General features: G+C 40.0%; 1 protein-coding gene and 1 long non-coding RNA gene across 3 annotated transcripts in view; one reads left to right on the plus strand and one right to left on the minus strand.

The window, feature by feature from the left end:
• LOC122166152 overlaps nt 1–12,110 on the plus strand; it is a 27,232-nt gene extending 15,122 nt beyond the window's left edge. For both annotated transcript variants that reach the window (XR_006170685.1, XR_006170686.1), the window contains exons 4-8: nt 3,548–4,045; nt 5,220–5,362; nt 5,695–5,782; nt 9,229–9,344; nt 11,503–12,110. This is a non-coding gene — a long non-coding RNA (uncharacterized LOC122166152). The remainder of the gene's footprint in view (nt 1–3,547; nt 4,046–5,219; nt 5,363–5,694; nt 5,783–9,228; nt 9,345–11,502) is intronic.
• NPY5R (neuropeptide Y receptor Y5) lies at nt 6,079–7,911 on the minus strand. The gene has a single exon (XM_042829716.1). The coding sequence runs from the start codon at nt 7,789–7,791 to the stop codon at nt 6,460–6,462; it is 1,332 nt and encodes a 443-aa protein (XP_042685650.1). The 5' UTR covers nt 7,792–7,911; the 3' UTR covers nt 6,079–6,459.
• Nucleotides 12,111–12,527: the final 417 nt, after the last annotated feature.

Consider the following 12,527-nt stretch of genomic DNA (forward strand, 5'->3'; position numbering starts at 1 on the left):
AGAGGAGGCTACGTTATCTGAAATGTGCTTGGATACTCCAGGATATTAATTGAGGGAATGTATCATCAAGGCTTCAAACAATTACCTTTGTAGGATGCGTTCTGGAACTGACAGAGCCTTAAAGAAGCTAATTGTTTTGCCTGTGTCGAGTCCCAGTTGTTACATAAAAATGAATTTAATTTTCCTGCAGTGAACAGCTTGCACTTCTCACAGTTGTGCTAACACCACAAAAAGAAAAAAATCAGCAGAAAGTGAAGATCTAGACTGCATGCAGATCTCTTGTGTGGATCTTTAAGCCCCAGGACAAGAGGCCAATATCCTTGTGAATACTAAATGAACCCTAATTTGGTGGAGGTCCTCGTAAAGCCAAGAGAATGGCTAGCAGTTAAAAGAGTAAGACTATCATCTCTCTCAACCTAAGTAAATCTGGACATTAATTATGAAGGGGCACTTCTTGCAGGGATGTTATCTCCTTGCTTAGCTGTTTTTATTGTTATACCCCACCTGAGCTTCCACCCCTTCCACCTCCCTAAAAAAAAACCAACACAAAACAGAACCCATGAGCAGTTTTATAGTTAAAATTACTATTAATGATCTGTTTTGGAGTTTGTGTCTTTCTGGTTCCTACCAAGTATGAAGAAATGAATGCTTGTGAAACTGACCAGTGCCAAGTTACTCCTCTGAAGAAATTTTGTACTACAAGTAGCCTCAAAAATGCTTTTATACCCTGCTTTGTTCACAGGGACAGGAATAAGTGTTTCCTGCTAAAACTGTCAGACTACTGTGGCATTCGAGCAATATAGATGTGATCCTTCTCCTGCTAATATAAAGCAAACATTTGATTAACTGGACATAAGAGCAGAGTCAGTGTACTTCAGTCTTGAAAGTCAAATTGCTATTCTGCTAATTTCCCAGAGGAGTGCTCTTAAGCCTTATTATTAAATGAATCATCATAAGAATTTGACAAGGGCACAAAGAAGCGTTTGTATTTATTGAAAAGAACTAAATTTGAATTGTGACAGTGTTATCTTCCCTTGTATTTCCTAATACTAGTTTGTAATGGAAAAAAAAAAAAAAAAAAGCACTAGATTTCAAAGATTTTTGAATATTTCTTTTCAAAACCAAGTAAGATGAACTAAAGTATCTTACACAGTATTTACAACAGCAGTGCTAGTTGTAACACTAATGCACAGCTTTTGGAGAAGAATATGACTACATCTTCCTGTCACTAGTAGTAGTCTTCCTGGGGAAATAATGTTTTTGACAAAGTATGTGTCAAAATCAATGGGTATTTCATCCAAGAACATACAGTATTTTTACTATAAAACGAGGCAAAGTTTGTTGAGGAGACCAGCAGGTCATGGTAACCTTTGGAGTATAGCAGCTGTCACTATTTTTTCTGAAATTGCAGAGTTTTAAGGTGCTGTGGTAAACTTGCCAATTTAGATAACTTCATACCACAGTATGGCAGAGATCATCTTAATGGCCATATCACAGGGCAAAACTGTGAATGGTTGGAAAGATAATGCTTGCTTTAGAGAAACAGTTTGAGAGTGGTACGGGCATCTGTACACATATTCCTTTATCCTTTTTCACTTCCTGACATTTCACAACTTGCAATAAGCTTCCTGGTCATACGTGGGAGTAACGGTGTTCAGTGGTGTTGTCAGGGGCAGACACTTCAGAAGGGTCTGTTTAGGCTGCATTCCTTTGTCACTGGCACAGTATGGCAGAATATGGTGGGTTTTCTTCTGTTTTTTTTTTTCCTTTCTGTTTCTGACTTTCATTTCTCTTCCTATCAAAAGTCACTTTAATTGAACATGAACAAAAACAGCAGCTCTGTCTGCGTTCATCGGAATGGCAACGCTTAACCAATTACACTAGCATCAAAACCAATCAATTTCAGGATTCTCCATTAGGTAGCACATGCAGCAAGCCTTAGAAAGTAAGGTTCGTTTGTTTCTCATTCAAAAGCGTACAGAAGATATTAAGTAAAAGAAAAATCTGATCTTAGAGATTGCACACAATATGTCATGCTCAAAAACTGTCCCCAGCTTTACCTAATAACCTTGATAAATGACTTCTATGAGTATCATGATTTTATATAATTACTTCAGCCCGTGAGGGCAGAAAAAGAAGAGGTTTGTCTTGCACCAGAACAATGCATTAAGGCTGTTCTTGGGCTTATTTGTTTTTTTTTCTTACTTCCAGAACTATCAGTATATTTTATTGCTAGGACTTTTCATAATAAATCGCATAGGCATAGTTTAGTTTTCATCAAATTCAAAGGATAAGTTCCAGGGTCCAACCGTATTTATGAAGGATGCTTTTCTGCAGGCTACGATGTTTATGGCTGTTTATTTTTTATGCTGCAAAGATAGATACTGGAACTGCTGTGAAAAAATGACTTTTTTCTTCCAAAAGTGCAGTGATAGATGATGGAACCCCAGGGATTACAGAAGGGCTGTGTGATCTATTAATAATATTTTGGTAACATTAATTATCACAAGCATCAGTACAGAGGGAAGTTTCCATGCCACCCATACTATTTCTCATAAGGAGAGCCAGTGCCTGTCTCAGCATGACTGGTAGTGGAGACTTTTTTTCCTTCCTGTGCTCCTCTTCTTAGTTCTCCCACACCTTCAGGTTAGTGATTTATTTTTCATCCCTCAGGAGTTCACGCTGCTAGAAAGGAAACATCACATTATGAGCTTCCAGGCTCCAGGAGCAGGGTGACATGCTTACAAAGGCTGCAACCACCAGGGAATACAGTGGCAATATGGTTTTCCTCTCTGTTTCTTCAGTGGAGTGCTGCTTCTCCACTGCCTGCTTCTCAGTGGTCACTGCCCTGCCCAGAGCTGGTGCTCCTTGCTGCCTGATCAAGGCACTGCCCAATAGAACTGCAGCTGATGCAGATGTATGGGATATATACCTCTATCTCAGCCACTGCTGTTGAAATGCTCTGGAGGACCACCTTGGCTCTCCCTGTATAAATATACTGTAGTGTCAGCCTGCACTGAGTGCTTGGTGTGCTGGGATCCGCTGGCTTGGCTGGCCTGGGAGTGACCCATCTGAGGTGGCACATCCTAACAGGCTCCTGTGTCCTTCACTGCAGAAAGAAGAGGGACAAGGGCCAGCCATTAGCAAGGGGTATGCTTTGACATTTCCAACTGTCAGCTTTGTCTGTGGTAATATTTTACACAACTACAAAAACCAAACATGTATTTTCCTCGTGTGAGTCAAACCAGAAGAGTTTTAACATACATCATATATAATTATCAGCTGAGAGGATTCTTCCCTCCCTTCCTTTATTAGAAGGGAAGAACCCCGTATGCCTATGTTCCCTTATTATTTGAACTCCAGTGGAACTGGCATCTGGCATTGTCTGATTCCATTCAGCAGATGCTAACAAAACAAAACTTCTATCATCTTCATTATTTAGACTTTTCCTTACAGTAGAAATTGTTCAGTAGCAGTTTAACTGGCCTAAGGACTGGGGATTTAATGTGCTCTTTGAAGATTGATCTTTACGTGCTTTGTTTTCTAGCATATTTGTGTATGTACCTGCCTACCTACATAGAAAAATGATACCATTCTCATGAAAATGCCGCTGGACACTGTGGTCAGATGCATCTTCCCAAGATCGATAGATGTGCACATACGAGAGAGCATCATGCTGCCAGTCACTTGTACATGGAACGCTTCGGAGCGCTTGCTTCAGCTCCAACTGGATTAGGACCACTCAACAAGCATGGGGTAGGGAGGATCCTTGTGCTTTGATTTTTTTTTCCCAGGCAGGAGAAGTGTTAAATATGCTTCATTTTTTCCTCTCTCCCTCTTTTGGGAAACGCCTGACTGAATTTGTTCCTTCTACTGTCTTCTTCCTACATATTCTTTGCTGACACTGAGTCCGAGGTGTACTGGCTGCTTAAAGAAGATGGAAGGTAGGGAAAACATTTTATTTTTATCCAACATGTCGGAGGAAAGATGCTGACATTTTGGAGACGTCAAACTCTAATGAGTATGATTGTTCTGCAAATAAAAGGTAAGCACACATTCTCCCACCACTGATTGTAAACAAATTTTTAGACGTCACAGGAATTAAGAAGGTCAGTAGTTGTCTTCATTTAATTTCCTACTGCCAAATTACAATTTCATGTTTTGATCAGTATAAATAGTGGGGGCACAGATATTAACTCCACGCAGGCAAATGGACAGGGCTCTCATAAAATCACTGGCGCACAGAGTAATCTTTGTGAGCTTCTGAAACTTTCCCAAAGGACTTATGCAAACATTTCTGTGTGTCACACACAGTTAAAATGAGTAGAGTTTAATTTGAAAAGAGTCATCGCTGAATAAAACTTGACATTATAGAAACAGTCCTAAATGTAGCAGGAAAAAAATGGTTGAAATTCTGAAAGTATATAAAGAAATGAAGAAATTAACTACAAGTTGCAAATAGGAAGGAAGGTAACAGTAAAAATAAAAAATACATTATAAGAAACCTGGAATAAATAGTAGAAGATGAAATGATGCAACTCTTACACCATTTGGCTACACTACATGGTAAAGTAAGGTTAAATGACACATCACAGTGGCAAGAGAATGTGTGGATGTAAGTTGGGCATAATTTGCTGTAACTTTTATAAGACTGCATCCTAGTGTTCTCAGTGAGGATCTAGTTTTGTTGGTTTTTTTTTTACTTAAGCTTATCTAGCAAGAGTAACCGTAAGTATTTTCAAATTAAACAATTTTAAACTTTTTAAAAGCTACTTGGAATGTATTGTTTGAATATCCTGCACTCTTTGTACTCTATGAAATGACGTACTGTAGGTTGTTAGGAGATAATAATCTGCAAAATGCAATAGTCAGTGTCCAGGCAGAAACTATTTAAGTGTACCACTAGTGAAAACAAAGAACGATGGGTTACAGGGAACTAGACTTCAGGGAAATACCTTAATGACAGTAACAATGATATTACTGACTAGTATGTAATAATCTCCTCACCCGGTGACAGCCTGAGCCTCAAAGGTCTCAAAACTGTAACATTAGAATAATTTGAGTGTTCCTTCAAACACATGGAAGCCTGACTGCTTCCATTTTTAACGACTATACGGAAAAGAAGTATCCCAAGGCAAAAAAAAAAAAACCAACCAAAAATAAAAAATCACGAGCCTTCCCATCCACTCATTTACAAAAACAATAACTTCATTTTTCAGACTGGAAGTGCTTTATTAAAGAGACTATCAGATTGGGAATTCAAATGGAGAAAAAGGAAGAATCACCAGCTAGACCCTTGGAGAAGTTTGACTGAAAACTCAGAGTTGAGGCTTTGTACACTTATTGAACCCTAAGGGCAGAGGTGGGTTATGAAATTAGAGTAACCCATGGGAAATATATGTGTATATATAGATAATTTTTTTCCATTTATGCTATGCAATGTATTGTGATCTAGGGAAGATGCATGTGATTTAAGTGTGGGAGAAAAAAGACCTGTCTGCTTAAAAAGGAGATGATGAAGTTGGGGCTGATAGCATGTGTAGGTATGTGCACCTGGGCAGGTGTACCTTAAAGCTGTTGACCTAAAGCAAAAGGGTCATCTATGATGAAATGCATCAAGATTTTGCTTTCTGGCAAAAGAAAAGAAAAAAAAATCCTGCTCTCTTCCCATTTTCTTTTTCTTTCCACTATCAGTTTCTTAGATCATGAAGTCTCGCGCTGATCAGAAATGTGCTACACGTTCATGGGAGCCATCAGTGCAAACACAAAGGCATAGCTATATGTAAGTATGGCTGAAAATTCCATAAAATGACAAGCCAGAGTGAAAACTCTAAGGTAGGGTAATCAGAGATGTTGCATTGGGTAAACAGGATGAGACAGAAACAATCTCAATAACAACTGCCCCCAAACTCATTTCAGGGAATAGGGCAACCTGCGAAGAAGCAGCAAAAGGTGGTGTAAATGTATTGAAAACGATGAGTTAAAGAGCAAGGGAAAAATATTTTTCTAATCCCATCCAGAAACAGACTTTCTATTAATTTAGGAAACAGTCAAAGTTGGCACTGAAGTAGTCTCAACAAGTAACTTAGTAAAAGATACGTATTTTATTATAATTAGATGTATGATTGTTAATACTGATAAGTCTAGGTATTCTCACATTTATGACTCATTTTATATTTTGTATATTTCCAAAGTACAGACTGGCAGTATTTCAGGTAATGGAATTTGTACTCTGGTTTTGTACACTGGGCATGATTTCCTATGTGCAACAGATAGAAGAACATTATAATAATACACTCATACAGTCTGGCCAATGCACGTGCAACCTTAGAACTACCCACTCACATGAGATGCCACTAATCACAACCAAATCAGACTAATTAAGCTTAATACAGTTCGTACATCTATATGCATTAGTATGCACGAAAGCCAAATTATTTTATCTTGAGGCTCATAAAATTAAAGTATTTGGCAACATGGAATAAGGGACATTAGATCAGCTTTTATGCTGTTGTTAAGGAACCCATAGAGGATGGGATTCAAGCAGCAGGACATCATGCCAAGTAGATGACATACGCAGTACACTAATTTAAAATGTCTGTTAGAAATGAGAGTGGCATTAAAATCCGTCACAATGTGGAAGAGGTGAAGAGGCATCCAACTAAAACCAAAAACTAAGATTAGCACTGTCAGTCTGCAAAACACTCGCCTGGACCTTGTTTTAATTCTGATGATGGATTGGGATACCGTAATCATGTCCTGGATCTCTGTATTTTCCTCTGGTTTCATCTCAAAACAGACTGGTACCCCTGGGATGAATTTACTAGCGGAAGAAAGCTGGCTTTTTTCTGTGCCAGAGGTTTCTGGGAGGTCTTTGAAGTCAGCATCCTGATGCTGCCTTAAAATAGCTGGCATCACAGTTGATGTCTTTTTGCTGTACCTTCTGTGGTGCTTTCGGACCAGGGCACAGCTCCAGCTGGTGTGGCTGGAGGGCTGTGCCTCAGTGCCCGTGCTCTTGGATGGGTGAAGGGTGAGGTTTATCATCTCTTTTTCTTGGAACTTGCCCTCTTTGCTGGACAGCCGGGAACCTACACTCCTGCAGACACTGGTGTGACTAGCAGTTAAGCATACCAGTGGCAGTACGTACTGCATGAGCAGTAAGGATATGGTAAAGGCAATTCTGTATGAGTCAGAAGGCCATGACTCAATACACAAGAGCCTGTTCTCCAGTGCCTCTAAATTGAGGCTTTTGTGGAGGTCCACAATTTTGTGGAAAACTGGAAGAGGGGAGCAAATGGCACAGCCAACGGCCCAAATGATAACTATTAAGAAATAGCCGTGCTTTGCCGTTAAGTTGCTGGAGAGGGGATATTTTATCATACGGTATCGGACTGCAGCAATAGATATCAGCATTAAAGTTGAAACCAGAACGGATGTACATTGCAGGAAGGGCATTATGTGGCACATAACAGTGCCAAACATCCACCGGTCAAGCAGGACAGACGTCAGCGTGAAAGGAGAACAAAACAGCACGACTAAGATGTCAGAAAAGGCCAGGTTACCGATGAGAATGTTTATTATTGTCTTCTGCTTGCGTTTTGTTAGAGCTGTTAGTACAAGCAGGTTTCCCACAAAGCCAGCCAGACTTATAAGTGTGTACAGCCCAATAAGAAAGTACTGTATGTCATCGACACTGCTCTTGTAGTCCTCCCAGGCAGAAAAATTCTTTGCAGTAGCAGAAGCGTTCTTGGTAGGAGTCCTGTTGGCATAGTCTTTGAGTCCTAAATCCATTTTATAGTCCTGCTTAGAACAAGAAAGGCATTGATTAGCAACTGAAGGAAATATGATGCTGATGTACAGTAGACTGTACAGAAATGTAATTTTACTTTGTATCACCTTAATGCAAGTGAATTAATAGAGGTGTTATTACGCTGTAAGGCAATGGCATAACTTCGGGTTAACGCAAATTCCTTTGGTGGGTTTTATCATATGGCATTCAGTGCGCCTAAATCTGCTCACATCAAAGTCCTGGGGAGGGACAGATAGTGACACAGAATGAAGGGAAACGGCTTTGAATTGGAAGAGGGTAGATATAGAATAGATATTAGGAAGAAATTCTTTACTGTGAGGGTGGGGAGACATTGCAACAGGTTGCCCAGTGAGGTTGTGGATGCCCCCTCCCTGGAAGCATTCAAGGCCAGGCTGGATGAGGCTGTGAGCAACCTGGTCTAGTGGGAGGCGTCCCTGCCTGTCGCTGGGGTTGGAATTAGATGATCTTAAAGGGCCCTTCCAACCCAAACCATTCTATGATTAGACAATTACAACTGGCATTATAAAGTTGGTTTTTAGCTGTGCTTTGCTATAGACCATACTGCCAGGCTTTTTGTGAAGAACAGTCAGCTACAGAAGCACTCCATTTACAGTCAGTGAGATTACTCATGTGAATAACAGCTCATTGATATGAGCAAGGAAATTACAAGTACCATCTGGGCATGTGCCTAGTCATTACATGACAGCAAACTATAATGAGAGCACCTGAAAACATATGAAGTTTTGACACACATTAGCAACTGCAGTAGTATTTCTTCCCTTGCTAGTAGAAAATTGACACAAAGTAGGTAAGAGCTTTCAAAGATGATCAGTTTCTAAGGAGATCTACTGTCAGCACCCCAAGATGGGGTTCCTAATATGGTGCATCTACCTGCCATCCTCTACAAAGTATTGAACATATTTTAATTAGCACTCGTGCAGAAGGGAAAACTGTGTCCAAATCACCCAACAAAGTAATTTTACTTAAAACTGGGGGCACGGCTTGTACTACGTGCAAATCCCACCCAATCACAAAGCATCCAACACTGAATCCTAGCTCAGCACAAAGTTACTGTATATACGCAATCTTGACGTGATTCGTCTTCATGTTAGAGGAAAAACAATCAAATTCACTTTAACTTAAAAACCTGCTTATATAGAAGGTTTGAAGTATAAAACCCCCTAAGCGCCAGCTCAAGTTCTAAACTTAATGTTTAGAAATCTTAAGACAAAAGATCAAAACAAAACCAAAATACGCATTTTTAGGAAATGGCTTTTTTTTTTCTTTTTTCCTTTTGAGGAAAGGGCTAAATATGGCAACCAAAAGAAGGTAGGTCTCCTTGGGAATGCAGCCGTTCCCAGTGGACTGTATCATGCTGTCTTCAAAGCACAGTAACATTATTGATTTCCTCTTTGCAGCTGTGCTCCTTCCTTTACACCACCAGTTGTAGCCACTGGGGAAACTAACCTTTCAACGCCCTCAGAACATTCCTTGACAGTGCTTTGGGATGTAACTCCTGTACCTGTAATCTCAGGTGAGATGAGAAATACTTAAAAACTTGCCATATCTTCCTCATATTTTTTATGGCTTCGCTGCTACGTGAGAACTAAGCCTTGCCAACTTCTCACAATGTTGAGCTGAAGTGCTTTTTGAGAACAACTCATTTAACAGGTGATTAACACTACCTGAAACTACCCTTCCCTCAACCGTCTTTAAAGGAAGCAGACCAAAGGCTCTGTAAGTGACCCAACATCTCTCTATTTTGATACTGATATTACCTGCAGTTTTCAGTTTGGTAGCATTCTTTTAGAACTATTAGCTAAAAAATTACGTAGCTTTTTACTTCTTTTTTCCCTATGTCTCTGCTATGCAAGCAGTCATCTGAAAACAATATGATCTGATCTGCAGACAACAGGGACTTGCACAACCACCTGAAATTTCTTTCAACTCTCTAAATGTGAGCAAACTTAAGCAGTAAACTCAAGCATGTCTGTACCTTTGATAAAATACATAGCCCTGCCTCAGCCCTACAGAATTACGTATCTCGTGTCACATATCTTTCTTGTATTCAGCATGGAAGATGCATGGCTTTGGATGATGTCTGATGTTTTTGCTGATTTAGGAGTGTACATGCAGCTGTAACCTGCAGACTCCTTATGGATTCGTGAAAGCCATTTCAACAGTACATTGCATTTCCATATGAAATACTACCTGACTAACATTTTCAGGGTGAACAACCCATTATCTTTGTACAAAAGCATTCACGTTGGCTGAGAAGCGTGTAGGAAAAACCCTTCCAGCTGAGGAGTTAATAATGAAAAAGCCATTGGTGTAATTCTAGATAATTTTCTTTTTGCTTGCCTTCCTTTTGCCTTCCTTTTCCAGTTTATATCTTGCACAAATGAAGAGAACATCATGAGCTGAACATGTCTTTGACTGCTTGCAGATACGAAACGAAGCAGGAGTTATCTGAGAAAGGGAAATGAACCTTTAGTCAAGAGCTAGACCTGTCCAAATCTTGCTTACTAACCACACAGTCATTTCCTGAGAATAGGAAGACTAACAGGAAAGAGGGAAGAAATCCAGCAGCAAATTGATATTTAAAAAAAACACACATTTTTAAAACGCTATTGAGTTGATGAAGACTTTGAAGGAAGAAGCTTTCCATTTATTTTGCTTGCTCACGTATGTAACTCTTAGCCAAGAAAGTCCATTCTGTATTTTCTTCTATTTTAACTGGTATTAGGCAGAAAAAAGCAGAAAGGAGCTGCACATGTTTCTTCTCTCTATAAAACCTGGAGATTGACTGCTTTTATAGTATCTACAGGTGTTTTCAGTAACGATTAAACTCTCATGGAGTCATACCTGTCCAGAAGTCATACTGAATAGAGACAGTGCACACTGACATTTAGTTAAAATAGTAAGTTAATTTAAAACAATAGGCCTCCAAGGACAGTTACATATGTGTGAAAGTTTTGTTGATGCACGTGCCAAGAGTGCAATTCCCTTTCTAGAATTTTTGGTGAAACTGTCATTGACAGGTTTTGTCAGCGTGTGGAAAGTTATTTAATCTCCTATATTCAATGGGCATAATGCTAAGGCTAGGGTCAAGGAGCAAAACTTTGTCTGTGTTGTTAGGCTGGAACATGTTTATTAAATGAAAATTTACTTCTTAAAAATTTGATTAAAAGACTGTTGGCGGATTCTGTGCATTTCTGCCTTCACTTCAATATCCTGCAGTATGGTTTCAGCTCAGCTGCTAATCATGTTTCTAAGGTAATTCTTGACAAAACTGGAAGTATGCTTTTTTTTTGTTGAAGACAAAATATTTTGCTTCAAGGGACCTGCTTCAGCACAGGGTTGGACTAGATGATCTCCAGAGGTCTCTCCTACCCACTGCGATTCTGTTACTCTTGATTGGCACTGAAAAAGCTTCACAGGGGTGCCTATAAAGTCCAGGCAGGGATTGCCAGCCACATCCTGCCTGCACTGTGCTGCCTTGTGCATGGGCTGAGCGCTCTGTAGGCACCACGCGTCCTGCTGTCCACAAGGAAGGGGCTACTGGCAGCACACATGCCTCTCATGTGTTTGATTTACAGTCCCCAGTCTAACACTAGCACAACAGTGACTTCACAGGGATCTAGATGTTTACTGGCATTTATGTTTCTGCTTTTTATTTTTTTATTTTTTAGGGATTCATCCACCCTCCTCCCAGCAGTTGGCTAACCGCGATGCGGCATGTTTCACGTAGCTGCTCAGTGTCATGAGGATTCCTGAAAAGCCCGTTGTGGGGAATAGAATTAAATGATTTAGCCTCTTTTGATAACATTGTCCTCGTTTTTGAAGTGTATTTCTACACTGAAGGCATGACAGTGCCCAAGTGTTCTGGTACTCCAGGTCAAATTTAATCAGTCTGTAGGTACCCAACTGCAGTTGATCTGAGGTGTGCAAGTGACAGGCAGAACTTACAACATTTATCAGTTTTAGCTGAATTAAGATACCAGATAACCTAAAATGTACTAGTTTGATATTTTAAATCTTCCAATTCGTCTCCTTATTCCACTTAAAGCTGCTGTTTAAAATACAAACCCCATAAGCCACCATTCAGCAGAATGAATACACAAGCTATCCCTGGTTTTATTTTACATGCTTAAGGGGAGATTTTCAAGAACATGAAAGTTAGGCAGGCAATCTTACCCCCCTGAAGGCAAATTGGCCTTTCAGAAGATCTTCCTTCAACACTGTGTGTTGTTTATATCAAGACTTGTTTACAGACAACATCTCGTATCCCACAATATTACGACCCATCGTATTGTACTGGCTGGTGTCAGTACAGACTGAACAGACTGTACCGTGTCAGAGTGCCTGCACAGGACCATTCATCTCCACTGCTGAGAAACAATGTATAAGCTTGGAAGTCCTTCCTCAACCTTGAAAACAAAAATGTGCAAGGAGAAAGCAAAATACAAAACGTCCCTGTGATACACGGCCCCTGTCATAAAGGAATGTGTAGGAAAACAAAGTCAATCTTATTCTTGACTTACACAAGGTTGAACGAGACAGGCTGTGCCCACCTGGCCACCGGAGCTTAAGGGAAGCACTGACCTGAGAGATGATGCCCTCATCTCAGCACAGACTGAATTGAAAACCCCAAATCGAAACCGGTGAACTCATGTTCACAACAAAGGCTGAAGAGTGACTGCAGCTGCTCAGCACA

Source organism: Centrocercus urophasianus, unplaced genomic scaffold, assembly GCF_019232065.1.
Source record: "Centrocercus urophasianus isolate 14NV4802_14NV808 unplaced genomic scaffold, USGS_Curo_1.0 seq_32, whole genome shotgun sequence".
NCBI classification, from domain to species: domain Eukaryota; kingdom Metazoa; phylum Chordata; class Aves; order Galliformes; family Phasianidae; genus Centrocercus; species Centrocercus urophasianus.

What these genes read in the sequence shown, in the direction of transcription:
- NPY5R (XM_042829716.1), bottom strand. Translation starts at nt 7,791, where the DNA reads ATGGATTTAGGACTCAAAGACTATGCCAACAGGACTCCTACCAAGAAC.